The 19,893-nt window shown below is 45.7% G+C and overlaps 1 protein-coding gene across 1 annotated transcript; it reads right to left on the bottom strand.

Moving 5' to 3' along the window:
* Positions 1-10,633: 10,633 nt before the first annotated feature.
* On the bottom strand, positions 10,634-13,015 carry lft1 (lefty1). Its single transcript, XM_015948357.3, has 4 exons — positions 12,632-13,015; positions 12,166-12,412; positions 11,841-12,083; positions 10,634-11,092 (listed from the first exon to the last, which is right to left on the bottom strand). Exons 1-4 carry the CDS (start codon positions 12,894-12,896, stop codon positions 10,771-10,773), a joined length of 1,077 nt encoding a protein of 358 aa, XP_015803843.3. The 5' UTR covers positions 12,897-13,015; the 3' UTR covers positions 10,634-10,770.
* Positions 13,016-19,893: the final 6,878 nt, after the last annotated feature.

Below are 19,893 nucleotides of genomic sequence, written 5' to 3'. Positions count from 1 at the left end.
GCAGGGTTTGGGTTTGCTGCTTCCTGTAGCGCTGTAGACTTCTGAGTGTGACCCGAGCTGACCCGACGACGCTTCAGCTCCGACACTTCCTCACCAGCGAACTGCACAGCGTCCCCACGGCTTTCCAGCAGCTTCTGGACCTTTCTAGCTGCGTTGTCTCGGTGACTGTGTGGCTTTGGGGCAACGGCCGCTCCCCATGGCAGCAGAAACATCCTGCTTTACCTCCTGCTGGGCTTTAGACGCCTGTAAATACCCCACTGGTTATTCATGCATGTGTTCTGTGACGTGAAGAGAAGCTGGAGTCCATGTCCGTCCGTTTCTCTGCCGTGTGTAAACCCTTAAGGCCGACAGCTGGTGGTGTATTTTTATGACGGTGTTACAGGTTTACAACAATCAGGTCTCAATAAATAACTCCAACATTTTAAGACCTTTTGAGATTTTTTACTCTTATTTTGGCGTGAACAGCATCACTGCCGCGGTGTCTCGGTTTACAGTAGATGTTTATTATAAAGGAAATGACATCACTATTGGTAAACCAATACAGAACAGCAGAGGCATTCACCCCCTTGCTAACAGAACATTAAACCCAACACATCAGAGCACTTCTGTGTTTGTAGTAAAATTCTGTATGAACCATGATTCCATAGATTTTAATTATGCTGCCAGTGGCCCAAGTAAATCTGTTGAATCCTCCAAGCCAACCAGTTGTAGATGTAGATCAATCTAATGAAAATGTTTGATCTTCATTCGATTTACTTCAAAAGGAAAGCAAAGTTCTCCTCTGGAGCTGGTCTGCTGGCTCTCCACCAGTGAACCTGGCTGGTTTATGCTTGACGCGTCCGCGCGACTCCGCGCGGAAAAGTTGCGTCATTTTAGCAACCACGCCCCTCCACCGCGTCTCCGCACGGCCCAGAATTTCCGCATCGCGCACCTCGGAAAATTTCTAACCACGCGGACGGACGGACGCGGAAAAACATGGCGGACCAGCAAGAACTAGTACGGCAGAGGTTGGTAAATACAGGCATTTGTATGATTCAGCTCTCAGAGATCACCGTGATCAACATGTTGTTAATAATTCTTGGAGAGAAATAGCTCGCACTGTCGGAAAAGACGAGGACGCTGTTAAAAATGCTGGAATGCCATGTTGTAAACAGTCATTTCTACTTCTACTATGGTGTAGTGTTGGATGCATGCTGTAGAGCTCCATGCTGCCCCCTACAGTTTGGGAGAAGATAAGATAAAACTATTAATCCCTCGGGTGAGTTCCTTCAGGAAATTCAGTTTCCAAAAAAAGCAGCGCAACACCGACAGAGGTTACAGAACGTCAGAAAATATTAAATAATAATAAAAATAGAAATAAATATAAAAATACAATTGAATCGCACCTTCCGGATATCAACGTCCTTAGCACCGTGGAGCATTAAACCAATTTAACTGTACTTGCATTGAGGTATTGCACAGTGAAGCGAAGAGTCACTACAGCTTCGGTGTCCCCCCCTCCTTTGTCCTCCTGTTTCTCCTCCCTCTCCCCTCCAGAGAGGAGTTATACAGTCTGATGGCGTGTGGGACGAAGGAGTTTTTAAGTCTGTTAGTTCTCATCTTGGGGAGAAGCAGCCTTTCACTGAACAGACTCTGCTGTTTGTTTGTGGCCGTGTGCAGAGGATGCCCAGCATTGTCCATGATGTCAAGCAGTTTTTTTAATGTCCTTTCCTCTGCCACTGACACCAACGTGTCCAGTTTCATGCCGGCCACAGAGCCTGCCTTCCTGATCAGCTTCTCCAGCCTAGATGTGTCCTTCTTCGCTGTGCCACTCCCCCAGCACACCACAGCAAAAAGAAGTACTCCGGCAACCACTGACTCGTAAAACATCCTCAGGAGCTTCCTGCAGATGTTAAAAGACCTCAGCCTCCTGAGGAAGTACAGTCGACCTTGGGCTTTCTTATACAGGTGGCCTGTGTTGCATGACCAGTCCAGTTTATTGTCCACCCACAGCCCAAGGTACTTGTACTTATTGACTACCTCCACCTCCTACCTCCAGAATATTGGCTCACCGCAGAGACGAGCCGCATGAACCATAAACACTGCAAGTTGTGAAGCGTGTTCCAGCCGCGAGCTGCATCACCACGCGGAAAGTGAATGCGTCAAGCATAAACCAATATGGTCAGCTCAGACTGGGAGACCATCTAAAGGCTCAGGAACCCTCTGCAGGTGTTCTGGATCCATTAACTGATTATAGTGGGACACTTATATTGAACCTTTTCATAATATAATTGCCTAAGATTCTGAATGTGTTTTTTTTCTTTATTTGTTTCATTTATAGTAGAAAATAGAAAAAAATCAATACTAACAATAAAATGAGGTTTCTCAAAACAAGAAAATGAAAAGGGAACAGAAAGAAGAAAACGTATTTTCTGCCCCTTTTTAACTAAAATTACATTTTAACACTGAAATAACAATAATTATAAATGAGCCTATACAAAGTAATGGCTCGACTGGTTAGCTAACTTGAGTTCAATTTTTAAAGAAAAACGAAAAACTTAATAGCAATAATAATTCAAAAAGCAACAGGATTTTTGCACATATACCTATTCATACATATATACATTAAAGTGCATCGCATGCCCATATGGTCACACATACTTCATCTCTACATATACATATAGATGTACACACGTATCCACTACATACGCAAGCATACATACATATGTATACATACACACATGAACATACCTACTCACATCTTCTATAGCTTTATTTATTTGTATATAATTGATTTGCACATGTATGATTCCAGTATTTCATTTTTAATTAGTTTTTGAAAGTAAATATCGTTTTTGCATCCTTGATTACATTACCTTGCTTATTCCATACTTTAACTCCATATGTAGAGACACAGCGCTCCTTTATAATTATTCTATGCTTAGGTATTGTAAATAATTCATGTCCTTTTAGTTCATATTTACTCTGTCTTTTTATAAATCTTCTAAGTAAATTTGTAGGAAGGTTTTTTTTGTTTGCATTATATAGAAATATTGTAGTCCACTAGGTCATAGAATTCTACTGTTTTTGTTTTTATGAATAACGGGTTGGATGGATCTCTGTAATTAATCCTTGTAATGATTCTTATAGCTTTTTTGCAATATATAGATAGAATTAGTATAACTTTTGTATGTAGTGTCCCAGATTTCTATTCAATAGTTCAAATATGGTGCAATAAGTGAATTATATAATAAATATAGGGAGCTATCATCCAGTGACCATTTTACTCTACGTAACATTGCAATTGTTTTAGCTATTTTAGTTTTCACGTTGTTTATATGTGGCTTCCAACATACATTTTCATCGATTATAACTCACAAAAATTTTACTTCTTTTACTCTTGTAATATTAATATCTTCTGTATTCAATAGACTTGTATCATTTGAGTTACTTTTACTAAATATCATGAAATTGTTTATCAGTGTTTAATGAGAGTTTATTCCCATCAAGCCATAATTTTATTTTTTCATCTCAGTTTGTACTGTTCATACCATCTGTTTGATATTATCTCCTGCATAATAAAAGGTAGTGTCATCTGCAAATAGAACACATTTTAATATATTTGATATAGAGGCAATATCATTTATATACATAATAAATAGTTTCGGACCCAGTACTGACCCTTGTGGTACCCCACAAGTAATATCACGTAGATTTGATTTAATGTCATTTATTTGTACATATTGTTTCCTATCATTCATTTAACTTGTTAACCATTTTAGAGCCATTGCTTTGATACCATATTTACTAAGTTTTTAAAGAAGAATTTCACGATCTACTGTATCAAACGCTTTTTTTAAATCAATAAAAATACTTATGAAATGGTTCTTTTTGTCAGTGGCTTCTGATATTTCTGCTGTAAGTTCCATTAGTGCCACGGAAGTTGAATGATTAGTTCTAAAACCACATTGACTCTCGTTTAATATATTTTCTTGCGTCAGGAATTCATCTAGCCCAGTAATAAATAGTTTTTCTAACATTTTTGAAATTGCGACAATAAGGATATTGGTCTGTAATTGGAAAAAGTGAGTTTTTCACCACTTTTGTATATTGGTATGACTTTTGATATTTTCATGTTATCTGGAAATGTCCCTGTTGTAAAAGATAAATGACATATGTACGTGAAGGGATGGATGATATTTTCTATTATAGTTTTTATTAATGATATGTCTAGATCGTTACAATCGTAGTTCTTTTATTGATGCATCTATTTACAATGATTCTTATTTCATCGCTAGTTACTGGACTAGTTACTAGACTACTTACTGCACTCAGAAGTATACTATTTTTATTACTTGTTATGTTTCCACTGATGTTATAATTAGTTCTTTTAGGGATTTTGTTTGATAAGTTTGGTCCCACATTAGTAAAGTAATTGTTAAAATCGTTTGCAATCAGCTGTGAGCCACAATCATCACAGTTATAACAAATAAAGGCTGAAATATCAGGATTTATAGTCCACCCATAATTGAAATTTTGTCTGTTGACACATTTCCCAGATTTAGATAAGATAAGTGGGATTTTGTAACTAGCCCAGTCTGGCTGTACTCTTTTAGCTTTAGCTTAGCATAAAACACAGTAAGTGAATGGGTCCAACTAGCATTGTGAGTAAAACATCCTTAAAATCACTCAGTAGGGATCCCAATTCTACTAGGTGACCTAAAGAATCATACTGACCAGTTTTGGTTTCAGTTCCACAAACAGACACTAGGGGGTGTTAAAAGCAAGCCAAAACGACCCAGTCTCTCTTTAAGTGACTGAACGTAGCGTGGTTGTTGGTGCCAGACGGGCTGGTCTGAGTGTTTCAGAATCTGCTGATCTGGGACTGTCACACACAACCATCTCTAGGGTTTACAGAGAATGGTGTGAAAAAGGGAAAACATCCAGTAAAACGCCTTGCTGATGCCAGAGGAGAAGGGCCAGACTGGTTGGAGCTGGTAGAAAGGCAACAGTAACTCCAATAGCCACCCGTTACAACCGAGGTATGCAGAAGAGCATCTCTGAACACACGACACGTTGAACCTCGAGGCAGACGGGCTGCAGCAGCAGAGGACCACACCGGGTGCCACTCCTGTCAGCTAAGAACAGGAAACTGAGGCTACAGTTCACACTCACCAGAATTGGACAATAGAAGACATGAAAAATGTCGCCTGGTTTGACGAGTCTCGAGTTCTGCTGCAACATGATGGTAGAGTCAGAGTTTGGTGTTAATAACCTGAAAGCATGGATCCATCCTGCCTCGTATCAGCGGTGTAATGGTGGGGGGACATTTTCTGGGCACACTTTGGGTCGTTGCAACACCACAGCCTACCGGAGTGGTGTTGCTCAGATGGCCTCCACAGTCACCAGATCTCAGTCCAGTAGAGCACCTTTAGGATGTGGAGGAAGATCATGGATGTGCAGCCGACACATCTGCAGCAACTGCGTGATGCTGTCATGTCAACATGGACCAGAACCTCTGAGGAGTGTTTCCAGTACCTTGTTGAATCTACGCCATGAAGGATCAGGGCGGATCTGAAGGCAAAAGGTGCTCCAACCCACTGAACCCTTTAATTGTGTAATATGTAAGAATGAAGAATGACATCCTGTGGTATGTTGTTGTTACTGCCGTCACTTTCTCACTACCATTCTGTAAGTTTAATAGCTGTTTATGTTTATGTTTATGTATTAGCAGACGCTTTTATCCAAAGTGACGTACAATTTATAACCTATAGGGCATGTTGTGATATGTGGGGGAAACCCGAGTACCCGGAGGAAACCCACGCATGCATGGGGAGAACACGCAACTCCATGCAGAAAGGCCACAGCTGGGTTTTGAACCTGCAACCTTCTTGTTGCGAGGCGACAGTGCTAACCACTGCGCCACCATGCAGCCAAGCCCAGCTGTTGCCAGTTATGGATCAGCAGCAGAAGATTCTAGGATAATAAGCAAAGACAAGTCATGTTTGTTACACCAGTTTGTGCTACACCAGCGTGTGTTACACCAGCATGTGTTACACTTGCGTGTGTTACACCAGCGTGTGTTACACCAGCGTGTGCTACACCAGCGTGTGCTACACCAGTTTGTGCTACACCAGCGTGTGTTACACCAGCATGTGTTACACTTGTGTGTGCTACACCTGCATGTGTTACACCAGCGTGTGTTACACCAGCATGTGTTACACTTGCGTGTGCTACACCAGCATGTGTTACACCAGCGTGTGTTACACCAGCATGTGTTACACCAGCGTGTGTTACACCAGCGTGTGCTACACCAGCGTGTGCTACACCAGTTTGTGCTACACCAGCGTGTGTTACACCAGCATGTGTTACACTTGTGTGTGCTACACCAGCATGTGTTACACCAGCGTGTGTTACACCAGAGTGTGTTACACCAGCATGTGTTACACCAGCGTGTGTTACACCAGCGTGTGCTACACCAGCGTGTGTTACACCTGCATGTGCTACACCAGCATGTGTTACACCAGCGTGTGTTACACCAGCGTGTGCTACACCAGCGTGTGTTACACCTGCATGTGCTACACCAGCATGTGTTACACCAGCATGTGTTACACTTGCGTGTGCTACACCTGTGTGTGCTACACCAGCATGTGTTACACCAGCGTGTGTTACACCTGTGTGTGTTACACCTGCGTGTGTTACACTTGCGTGTGCTACACCTGTGTGTGCTACACCAGCATGTGTTACACCAGCATGTGTTACACCAGCGTGTGTTACACCTGCGTGTGTTACACTTGCGTGTGCTACACCAGCGTGTGCTACACCAGCGTGTGTTACACCAGCATGTGTTACACTTGCGTGTGCTACACCAGCGTGTGCTACACCAGCGTGTGTTACACTTGCGTGTGCTACACCAGCGTGTGTTACACCAGCATGTGTTACACCAGCGTGTGCTACACCAGCATGTGTTACACCAGCGTGTGCTACACCAGCGTGTGCTACACCAGCATGTGCTACACCAGCGTGTGTTACACAGCATGTGTTACACTTGCGTGTGCTACACCAGCGTGTGTTACACCAGCATGTGCTACACCAGCGTGTGCTACACCAGCATGTGCTACACCAGAGTGTGTTACACCAGCATGTGTTACACTTGCGTGTGCTACACCAGCGTGTGTTACACCAGCGTGTGTTACACCAGCGTGTGCTACACCAGCGTGTGCTACACCAGTTTGTGCTACACCAGCGTGTGTTACACCAGCATGTGTTACACTTGCGTGTGTTACACCAGCGTGTGTTACACCAGCGTGTGCTACACCAGCGTGTGCTACACCAGTTTGTGCTACACCAGCGTGTGTTACACCAGCATGTGTTACACTTGTGTGTGCTACACCTGCATGTGTTACACCAGCGTGTGTTACACCAGCATGTGTTACACTTGCGTGTGCTACACCAGCATGTGTTACACCAGCGTGTGTTACACCAGCATGTGTTACACCAGCGTGTGTTACACCAGCGTGTGCTACACCAGCGTGTGCTACACCAGTTTGTGCTACACCAGCGTGTGTTACACCAGCATGTGTTACACTTGTGTGTGCTACACCAGCATGTGTTACACCAGCGTGTGTTACACCAGAGTGTGTTACACCAGCATGTGTTACACCAGCGTGTGTTACACCAGCGTGTGCTACACCAGCGTGTGTTACACCTGCATGTGCTACACCAGCATGTGTTACACCAGCGTGTGTTACACCAGCGTGTGCTACACCAGCGTGTGTTACACCTGCATGTGCTACACCAGCATGTGTTACACCAGCATGTGTTACACTTGCGTGTGCTACACCTGTGTGTGCTACACCAGCATGTGTTACACCAGCGTGTGTTACACCTGTGTGTGTTACACCTGCGTGTGTTACACTTGCGTGTGCTACATCTGTGTGTGCTACACCAGCATGTGTTACACCAGCATGTGTTACACCAGCGTGTGTTACACCTGCGTGTGTTACACTTGCGTGTGCTACACCAGCGTGTGCTACACCAGCGTGTGTTACACCAGCATGTGTTACACTTGCGTGTGCTACACCAGCGTGTGCTACACCAGCGTGTGTTACACTTGCGTGTGCTACACCAGCGTGTGTTACACCAGCATGTGTTACACCAGCGTGTGCTACACCAGCATGTGTTACACCAGCGTGTGCTACACCAGCGTGTGCTACACCAGCATGTGCTACACCAGCGTGTGTTACACAGCATGTGTTACACTTGCGTGTGCTACACCAGCGTGTGTTACACCAGCATGTGCTACACCAGCGTGTGCTACACCAGCATGTGCTACACCAGAGTGTGTTACACCAGCATGTGTTACACTTGCGTGTGCTACACCAGCGTGTGCTACACCAGCGTGTGTTACACTTGCGTGTGCTACACCAGCATGTGTTACACCAGCGTGTGCTACACCAGCGTGTGCTACACCAGCGTGTGCTACACCTGTGTGTGCTACACCAGCATGTGTTACACCAGCATGTGTTACACCTGCATGTGTTACACATGCGTGTGCTACACCAGCGTGTGCTACACCAGCATGTGCTACACCAGCATGTGTTACACCAGCATGTGTTACACTTGCGTGTGTTACACTTGCGTGTGCTACACCAGTGTGTGCTACACCAGCATGTGCTACACCAGCGTGTGCTAAACCAGCATGTGTACTACTCCAGCGTGTGCTACACCTGTGTGTGCTACACCAGCGTGTGTTACACCAGCGTGTGCTACACCTGTGTGTGTTACACCAGCGTGTGCTATACCTGTGTGTGCTACACCTGTGTGTGCTACACCAGCATGTGCTACACCTGCGTGTGCTACACCTGTGTGTGCTACACCAGTGTGTGCTAAACCTGTGTGTGCTACACCAGTGTGTGCTACACCTGTGTGTGCTACACCAGCATGTGCTATACCTGTGTGTGTTACACCTGCGTGTGCTACACCAGCGTGTGCTACACCTGTGTGTGCTATACCCATGTGTGTTACACCTGCGTGTGCTACACCTGTGTGTGTGCTACACCAGCATGTGCTATACCTGTGTGTGTTACACCTGCGTGTGCTACACCTGCATGTGCTACACCAGCGTGTGCTACACCTGTGTGTGCTACACCTGTGTGTGCTACACCAGCGTGTGCTACACCTGCGTGTGCTACACCAGCGTGTGCTACACCTGTGTGTGTGCTATACCCGTGTGTGTTACCCCTGCGTGTGCTACACCTGTGTGTGCTACACCTGTGTGTGCTACACCTGTGTGTGTTACACCTGTGTGTGCTACACCTGCGTGTGCTACACCTGTGTGTGTTACACCAACATGTGCTACACCTGTGTGTGCTATACCCATGTGTGCTACACCTGTGTGTGCTATACCCGCGTGTGTTACCCCTGCGTGTGCTACACCTGTGTGTGCTATACCAGCATGTGCTATACCCGCGTGTGTTACCCCTGCGTCTGCTACACCTGTGTGTGCTATACCAGCGTGTGCTATACCCGCGTGTGTTACCCCTGAGTGTGCTACACCTGTGTGTGCTACACCTGCGTGTGCTACACCTTGGGACTGGAACAAAGGATCACTGGCTTGTGCCCTCTTTTGTAGCATCGTGCAGACTGTAGATATTTATAAGTGATATTGATGTAATCTATCGTTGCCTGTAAAATGCCACAGTCCAGATTTCATTAATAACATTCTTACTATCAACATTTCAGATATTAAGTGTAATTCTGCCCAGGTTGGGTCACATTTCCCTTTCACGTGTATAACCTTTGTGCTTTTCTTTTGGTCAGAGGTTTTTGTGACCAAGGTGCTGACCTAAGAGATGTGAATCTAATTATTGTTTTCCACAGAAAAGCTGCTTCAACCCAGCTAGTTGCTTGTGTCATCATTGGACTTCCTGTTGAGAGAACCAAAGTGTGGTCAGTGTACGTTCTCACCACATAACCTGAGTTCAAGTCCTGATCCTGAACTCTCACTGGGCCCTACAACCTCCACACTAATGCTAGAGGAAATCACTTCCTGTATGTTTAACTTCATTAGTAATTTATCAGGACAAGGACACCCACCCCCCACCCCACCCCGTGCACACAGTCCTGTAGGGAAGCCAGCGTGGGGCCCGCCCTACGCCTAAATAAAGAACCAGCTCCGCTTCATGTGGATTAACTTGTTTCTGTGTATTTGCCTTTGCTGTGTGTTGATGGTGTAATTAGGATCAACATTATCCGACATGAGTGTCCTGCGGGTGAAAGGCTCATTCTAGAGGCTGTTTGATCCGATTTACATGTTCCAACATAGGTCCGAATGGCACAGACAGCTGTGTAACTGCATGTGAATGTCTTCATGAATACCAAGTGCCCACACACACACACACGTACGCACACACACACACACACACGTACACACACACACACACACACACACACACAAAGAGGATACAAAATATTTTATTTACCAAACAAACTCGTTCTTATTATACAGTCTGAACAATCTCATCCAATCCAACAGGAAGTGAATAACTGCAGGTTAGAACACATATCCACATTCATATATAGAAATAATATAAACATCTATGAAAGTGCTTGTAGAGGAGGTGGAGTGGGATGGTGGCAGTGGTTGGTGTTCCTCCACTAAACGGACATTTAAATAGAAAGTACTGGAGAAGCAGTGAAACATGGCAACCCCTGAGAAACAAACCCAAAACCCACAGTAACATGTCCCAGAGATTCAGTCTGTGCCGACAGCAGCAGCGTGCCGTGACTTCATACCAGGGACATGTCCATCATGCACGCACACCGCTCTATGATCATGTTGGGGAACTCAGCCACCTCTATCTCCGTGTAGTCCCCCTTCTTCACCAGGTACATGATGGGCAGCGGGGCGCTTTCAGACACTGTGCACCGCCTCTCGCCGTAGCCATAGCTACGGCTGGGCTGCTTGCAGCCTCCTGTGCATCTGTAGGCCTGGTAACCTGCCGGCTCAATGATCCAGTACTGGGTCCAGGTGAGCGCACGGAAATCAATGAAGTGCTGTTCTCTGCAGCAGACATCTTTGTTTTGGTTTGTGTCACAGTCGCCTCTGGAGCTGTAGAGGAGAAAAAGAAGAGGGCCGACTTCAGTCAAAATTCTTAAGGAGTGACTTTATATAGGACCCTGATTTTCTATTATTGTTGATTTATTTGATTATTATACACCTTTGAGTTCATTCACATCTGAGTTATTCATGAATGTGAAGACAGAACCACGGAGAACAGACCTCTACACTTCAGCACTTCAGTTTTTAGATTTAGACCCTACTAGAATTAATTCTAGACATTTAGAATATTAGGATTTGGTAATAATGATAATAATAACACTAATAACAACAATAATAATAATAACAACAACAATGATAATAATAATATTAAATAATAATAACAACACTAATAATAATAATAACAATAATAATATTAATAATAATAACAACACTAATAATAACAACAACAACAATGATAATAATAATATTATTAAATAATAATAACAACACTAATAATAATAATTATTATAATAACAACAATGACAATAATAATTAATAATAATAATAATTATTATAATAATTATTATTATTATTATAACAACAATGGCAATAATAATCAATAATATTATTAATAATAATAACAACAACAACAGCACCGTCGTTTATTGCGGTAAACAGGTGAACGTTTCTCCCACCCATCCTAAGCTGTGTGAGGAGCTAGATGTGATTAACGCTCTGAGCAGATGGCCATGCAGGTAGAAGCTGAAAAGGCGCACATGGCTGATTTTCACGCTGTGTATCAAAGCTGCGCCCTTACCCGTACTCATCCAGGTTCAGGGTGTACAGGATGAGCTCCGGCTTCCCCAGGGTGTTGACCGTCTGCTCCTGGGTGGTAAAACGGACACTCTTGGCCATCTCTGCGGCGTAGCTGCCAGGTCTCTCGCCCTCGATCCACACTTCCAGGTGCATATTCGGTGTGCTCTGCTGCGTCTTGGACCAGTAGTGCACAGCCTGGGTGACGTCAAAGCTCTTCCAGCCGGTTTCGTGAATGGAGATCAACCTGTGAACAGCGTAAGGAGCGTTTATTAGAGCTCAGCTGGTGTTTCTGGAGGAGTTGCCCTCAAACGGAGCCGGTTCCATACCGTGAATCAACCAAAGACGTCCGGTTTGAGCCGTCGGGCAGCATCTCTACCCAGTAAATGCTGACTCTGGCGTTGGTGACCGGCCGGTGGCTCTTCCTCTCCGCCGTGTAGCGTTTTTGGTGCGACGCCCGCTGGTAAAGCTTCAGCTCGGCCATGGTCACCTCGCTGTTGTCCGGGATCCGAGCCTCCATGTCGAACACCATCCGCTGCCGGGTGGTGTCGGAGTACACGTACTCTCCGGAGATATCTGGAGCACCAAACATTACACTCGTTCAGGGAAGGTTTTGTCAATTTCCTTTGGTGCGTAAAAATGCGTAATTGCGCGCAGAATAAACTTTATACTAAACAGCCTACAATCACCACGCAAGGGGAAAAAAAAGTTCAGATGTGTCAGCATCTATATCAGAACTCTATCCAAACTTCTACAATCACGTAATTTAAGGTGTTCTGGACAGGAAATCTCTACCTGCGTTCCCAGGAATTCCCCTCAAGATTCCCGCCAGACTGGGCGCAGATCTGCGTCTCCTGGCGTGGTGCATTTTCACCATGGATACATATTTATTTCTAATGTGCGCCGGAATAACCAGGTTATCCGAATCCCGTTTCTGGACCTTGGGAACTTCAGCCAAACCGAGTTTCCTCAGCAACGCGTCCTTCATATCCTGGTGCGTAAAAGCGCCGGAGAGCCCGAGGAGAGCGGCCCACAGGAGGCAAGCGCCAAGGACATCCATAAGGAGCAGAGCAATAATCAATGTGAGGTGAACAGACGAGCAGCACAGTAGCACAAGTCACTCGGGCTCTGACGCCCCAGCGGCCCCTTATATCACCGCGCCCCTCCCAGAGACTCGCACTTTTTGCGGATGGGGGCAGGGGCTCTTATCAGAACAAAGGTGCTACATTATACAGCCCCATCCCAAACAGGATATCTAAGTGGCCATACTTCAAACAACACTGAGCGGAGGAGTGTATTGGCCAGAAACCTGGGGAAGTTTCATCAGGGAGAAGCTGAGGACTAAAACAGGCGTTTGACTGTTCCAGTCAGATGTTTGACTTTATTTAGTTACAAGTGTTTTTCTATTTTATAGTGTCTGATTTATGTTGCAAATCTGCATTTAGTACGAATGATCTAATAGGGTCACATCATATTACATTTAGTAGAAATGTTTTTGCATTAATAACGAAGAGGCGGGGCTTTAGGACCAACATGTGACCACAGAATCCATTTATCTGGGCTGGAGAGGTTAAAGCAGTCATAAGTTTTTTAAACTGTTTAGTTTTTTCCTGCCAGTGCTTCAGCATCACCTATCTGCTCTGCACGTGGCGGGAACGTAAACCAACCGCTTCCTGTTACATCACTTCCTTTAATGGGATTTATGAGCAGCTGATTCATTTGATCTGTCTCACGGATCCATTTTCACCTGAACCAGTGAGCGCAGCCCCCCTCCCCAGCTGTTTGCCCCGTTGTGACACATGTGTCCCAGACAGACATCTCTGCGGTACCTCCTCGTCGGCAGCTGCCTGGTCTCCAAACGCTCCGTGTGTGCATTCCACTGGACGATGTCAGCCCGCCACAGTCTGGCAGCAGCCTGCCATCTTTTTCTGCCGAGTGACTCTGGGTTTCCGTGGAAACATCGATAGCAAACGGTCCCTCAGATTAGATGTTTGTTCCTGCTGACCAGTCCAGTAGATTCAAATTATTAGCCAAACAGACAGTTAATCCAGGATCTGGGGTGGGGGGCCGCCTGGACTGGTGTGGATGTGGATTGGAGAAGGCTCTTCACAGGTTGGTGATTATCTGATTCCATTGTGAGGATTTGCCTTGCCTTTTCTGTCACACAAACACTAGAAGGGGCTGCTCCTGCAGAGGGGCCTCCTCGGCTCTGGTTGTGTATTGGGCTCTTGTTTGCTTGGAGATGTCAGACAGACTGAAGAGGTACGCAGGAAGAGGGAGATGACTGCCAGACCTGGTCTCACGGGCAAGAGCGGGTTTCCAACAAGAACAACGAATGACCAATTAGAGCCGAGGGTGTGTGGCTCCTTCTGAAGGTGGGAAGGAGAAATGATCCACCAGAGATCTTGCTGAAGAAGGCTGGAGGCCTACTCTGCATTCAGAGCCACGTTTGTGCTCAGCGCCGCGGTGTTTACGTAGCCGCTGGCTCACAAACACGTCCATGTTTTAATAGTAATTTGTGCTATTTTGTTGTTTGTTTGTTTAAATCATCAAATTACATCTTTTTGCCCTGGTTGGGTAGCAAGATGGGGCCTTGGTTGCATTTTAGGAAAGGATAGAAGGAAGTTTGATAACTTAGGTGGTTTGTTCCGGTTTCCATGGCTCTGATGGCAACAGCTGAGAGGCAGCGACGGGAATTAGTCTTCACTTCTTCTGACATTGAAGGGGGTGGAGATTTATTCCAGGGTGGAGATTTATTCCCTAATAAGAGCCCTGAAGGCAGACAACAAAGGCTCCTTTCTGGTGTCATCGTGGTCAGAGCAGACATGTGAATTCAGAACAAACCTGCTGCCCCATCCTGAAACACACACGTCCCTCACCCCTTCAGCCGCTCCATTAAGAAGCCTTGTGTGTGATATTTCTCAGTCTACCTGTCTTCCTACGGCCAATCAAAGATAAGTTCAAAGCTCTATAGATGCTCCGAGGTGCCGTTTCTTTTCAATCAGAGGCCCTGGAACGAGCACCCAACTATCAACATGTGTTAATTAACATCCTTTCATTTGCATCCCAAAGCACTCCCGTTTACTGCTCATTCCCTTCCGTTTGTGAAACATGACCCGAGCTTGGCTGCAGAGTCAGCTGCTTGTGGAAGAGGAGATGTCTCCCGTGGAAACGGAAGCTGGAGCTGCAGAAAGTCAACGTGAGGCTTGTGTTGGTGGCCACAGCAGATGACTCATTATTCACATTGTCACGCGCTTCCTGACTCACTGCACCGCTCGCATTATCTCAACCACAAATATTTGGGGGAATGAACAGCTGCTTTGCACCATAATGCCCCCCAAAAGAGAGCTCTCGGTTCAGATCCATGTTGTTTATTCCAGCCTGGGCTGCAGACACCATGTGCTGCTGGGTTAGGACGCATTCAGCCGCCTGGTAATTACTGAGTCAGGAGAACGTGCTAGACCTGACCTAAGCAGGGAGCAACAAACTCCTGGACAGTCTAGTTGTATTCCACACAGCTAATGAAGGCTCAATCGGCACAGATTTAATCTTCAAGTAGGCTTAATCTAATAGGACCAGATTAGCCCATGCCATGGTGCCCAATGTCTCACCACACAGTAGATATGACACGTGTACACACCTTTGGTAAAATGTCAGGTTCCTGTGTTGTACAAAAACGAGTCTGTGATGTGACCTATGACCCTGACCACAAACTGAAACCTTTTAGGTTAGGGTTAGGGTTAGAGCAGGAGACCAAACAATACAACGATGTGGTGGCACAAGTGTGATGTGTTCAGAATTAAGCAATCACATTCAAAATCGTGTTCAACAGGAGTCAGCATGCACCTGCTATCGTTTAGAGTGCCTCAGATGGTCTTTGCTGACATTCTTTACTCGCATCCCAGCTAAAGCCACGGTCCACATAGAGCTTCCAGAGCATCAGAGGGATCTCGCTAAAAGACATCAGTCAGGAGAAGGTTACAAGGCATTAGATATACCACAGAACAGGGTGAAGATCATCATCAAGTGGAGAAAATATGGCACAACAGTGACATCAGCAAGGACTAGACGTCCCTTCAGTCAGGGAGGCTGGCCCACAGCAACATTAGAGGAGCTGGGTGTGTGAGAACCATCTCCTGTGTTCTTCACAAATCTGGGCCATGGGGTAGAGTGGCAAGATGAAAGCCTTTTCTTATGAAGACAAACATCCAAGCCAGGCTACGTTTAGCAAAAGCACATCTGCAGTCTCCCAAAAGCATGTGGGGAACGGTCTGATGAAGCCGAGATGGAACCTTTTGGCTATCATTCCAAAAAATATGTTTGGTGCAAAAACAATGCTGCACATCACCAAAAGAACACCATACCCACGGTGAAGCACGGCGGTGGCAGTGCCATGCTTTGGGGGTGATTTCATCAGCTGGAGCTGAGGCTTTAGTTAAGATGGAAGGAATTATGAACATTTCCAAATACCAGTCAATACTGGCACAAACCCTTCAGGCTTCTGCTAGCAGACGGAAGGTTTCAGCGTGACAACAACCAACACACATCCAAATCAGCAAAGGAATGGCCCCGCCAGAACCCAGACCTGAATCTGATGGAAAATCTGTGGAGTGACCTGAAGAGGGCAGTGCACAGGAGATGCCTTCACAGTCTGACAGAGTTTGAGTTTTTCTGCAAGGAAGAGTGGGCAAATCTTCCTAAGTCAAAATGTGCCATGGACGTAATTTTCACTTTAGAAGTGTGTGTGTGTGTGTGTGTGGGGGGGGGGGGGGGGACATGGGGGAGTATCTTTACAGTATGCTCTAATGGGAAACAGGCTTCAAACAAACAGTTGTTTTCCGCTTGGTCCTAGAGCTCAACCAGTGTCAATTTAACATAGCGTAATATTGTTTTTGGATGGTAAAAAGTGCAGGGGTCAAAACTTGACTTTGGAAAAAGTGGGGGGGGGGGGCATGTCCCCCCCAAATAAAAATTACGTCCATGAAATGTGCCATGCTGATAGACTCCTACCCTAAAACCTGAGTGCTATAAAAATCAGAAGGTGCTTCAACAAAGCACTAGTTTAAAGGTGCAGTGTGTAAGAATAAACTAAGATGGCATCCTGTGGTCTAATGTGGTTACTGCAACCCCTCACTCCTGTTTTGTGAGTTTCATGGTTGTTTCCAGTTACAGATCAGCGCCAGAATATTCTAGATGACGAGAAAAGACGAGTCACAGGAAGCTGATAAGTAGATAAACACACTGTCATAGCGGGTGCTAGCTCTCTTGGGTGTTTTACGATATAGGGAGCATTTACTACACTTATTACGGTAATGTTTCCAGCATAGAGGAAGTGTTTTTGGTTTTCCTCCCTCCACCTAAATGATTTCAGTTTGTTTTTCAGCTGAGTGGTACAGTTTACGGGTCACAGTAAAGGTGGACAGATCTCTGAAATGATTTATCCTTGTCTCATTTTTGTACAGCACAGGAATTCTTACCAGGGGCGTGTAGACGTTTGATATCCACTTCACATGGCCCCATTCCCAAAGGGCACAAATGAAGGCAACTGGACTTGTTTGGTTTCTTGAAGATGTTTCGCTTCTCATCCGAGGAGCTTTGTCAGTTCTCAGAATTGAAGCGAAACGTCTTCAAGAAACCAAAGAAGTCCAGTTGCCTTCATTTGCGCCCTTTGGACGAGCGGGGTGGCTCAGAACCTTCACAAGCACATTTTTCCTTAGTGCAGGTCCTGGACAACTTTTGTCCAACTGATCGACGACATTCCCCCAAGTTTTCTCAGGCTAATGTTTGAGACAGCACATAATCAAAACCTGGACATTGAAACTGGATTATTTGTTCCCACATGTGGGAATTCCTGTCCTATACGGATGCTGACAGCAGACAAAAACACGGGATGCTGTTCTAAACTCTGAGTTTGTTTTAAGTATCATGAGTTGCAAAGCCATCATCAGTGGATACTTCAACATGCTAACCACAGGGAAACACCATCTTGCTGGTGGGTATCTGCACTTAAGCATGTGAGAGACAGACATGCTGGTGCATACATGCATGCAAGGGGGTGTGGTGGAATTGTTTTCATTCACCAAGTAATCCCTCAGGATTACAAGTCTTAGACCCTGTTACAAATACTGCTAGTACAACAATATCATTGATGAAGTTAGGAGCTGCTGCCTTCAGCATCTGTCTCACCTCATGTCACCATGTCCACAAGAGGGCGCTGCTGCTCTGCATGACTAGCAGGTTGGTCATCAAACTCGACCCAGCTGTAGTAATAGGTAGTACCAACAGGTTCATTACACCTGTAGCTGAATTCTACATGTCTAAAAGAATGTACCACACCTCACTGATGCCCCAACGCCCAGGACTATGTGAGCTGATGACCTGAGCTAGTCTGACAAGCAGCGCACTTCAAAAGGATGCAGCATGTCCACTCAAACGTCAGGCTTGTTATTCCTTGCTGCAATCTAGATGGTGTTCATGACGTGGCTCGCTGTGTTTGATGATCGATTAAACACACCTCCTCAGGTGAAGTTAGTTTTTGAAACTGCAAACATACGCTCATTTCTCTGGCTGGGATAAGTGGTAACCGACCCAAACAGGGTGGATAATCTACAAGAGCACCTGGGGTCAACCAAACAACAGATGTGTGTGAAACCATGTGGACAGAAGAACATCGTCTTGATTAGATACGATCCAGAGGAGCCCGCTGAGGTGACGTAAAGGAAGACCCATGACACTCTGGAGGTTTCTCCTCTGGTCAGGGAACACCCTGGAGGAGCTGGCCCATCATGCTGGGGAGAGGGAAGTCTGGGCCTCCCTGCTAGGCTGCTGCCCCGGTGACCCGACCTCAGACTGAGGGATGGCTGGAAGGATGGATGAGGGATGAGATCTGCTGCTACGTTTTGTCACGTTCAGGTTTCATGATGGTAATAAACGGTTGGACAGTGTTTGAGACGGTGCTGTTGTTAACGTGTACGTGTGCGTCCTGGATCATGCGTTTGAACGTGGTTTCACAAACTGGTGTGACTATTAAAGTCACATTTCAATCAAGTTAAAACAAATTATAAGTCTAAATGTGTTGCCATAAACAGAAATAAAGTCTGAAATAAAGGAAGAGTATATTTATGTAAAACATGTTACATGTTTAAATCTACATGTGATGACTTTGAACCAGATGTTTGGCTAACATCTCATTGGAAGTGTCCTGCTAAAGTCCTCTTCAAAGCTTGAGTAATGTTACCGCTGCTGTACCGAGTCAGGTGAATATTTATTTATCTGCATTCGCTTTTATTTTACCATGCCTTTTTCTCATGTCTATCTGCTATGCTGAATACTATTTTCCTCTCCCCAGCCACTTGGGCCAGCTCCTCCGGGGGAATCCCAAGGTGTTCCCTGGCCAGGTGAGACATAGTCCCTCCTCCGTGTCCTGGGTCTTCCTTTAGGTCTCCTCCCGGTTGGACGTGCCCGGAAAACCTCACCAGGGAGGCGTCCTGACCAGATGCCTGAGCCACTTCAACTGGCTCCTCTCGATGTGGAGGAGCAGCGGGTCTACTCCGAGCCCCTCCCAGATGACCGAGCTTCTCACTCTATCTCTAAGGGAGAGCCCAGACACCCTGCGGAGAAAACTCATTCCAGCCGCTTGTATCCGTGATCTCGTTCTTTCGGTCACTACCAAAGCTCATGACCATAGGTGAGGGTAGGAACGTAGATCGACCGGTAAATCAAGAGCTTCGCCTTCTGACTCAGCTCTCTCTTCACCACGACAGACCGGTACAACGCCCGCATCACTGCAGATGCAGCACCAATCCACCTATCGATCTCACGCTCCATCTTTCCCTCACTCGTGAACAAGACCCCGAGATACTTAAACTCCTCCACTTGGGGCAGGACCTCATCCCTGACCCGGAGAAGGCATTCTACCCTTTTCCGAATCAAGACCATGGTCTCAGATTTAGAGGAGCTGATTCTCATCCCATCTGCTTCACACTCGGCTGCGAACTGCTCCAGCGAAAGCTGAAGATCACGTTCTGATGAAGCCAACAGGACCACATCATCTGCAA

Source organism: Nothobranchius furzeri, chromosome 2 (assembly GCF_043380555.1).
Source record: "Nothobranchius furzeri strain GRZ-AD chromosome 2, NfurGRZ-RIMD1, whole genome shotgun sequence".
NCBI lineage: Eukaryota > Metazoa > Chordata > Actinopteri > Cyprinodontiformes > Nothobranchiidae > Nothobranchius > Nothobranchius furzeri.
Note: the sequence above shows the minus strand (reverse complement) of the source record. Positions and strands in the feature narration are given on the sequence as shown.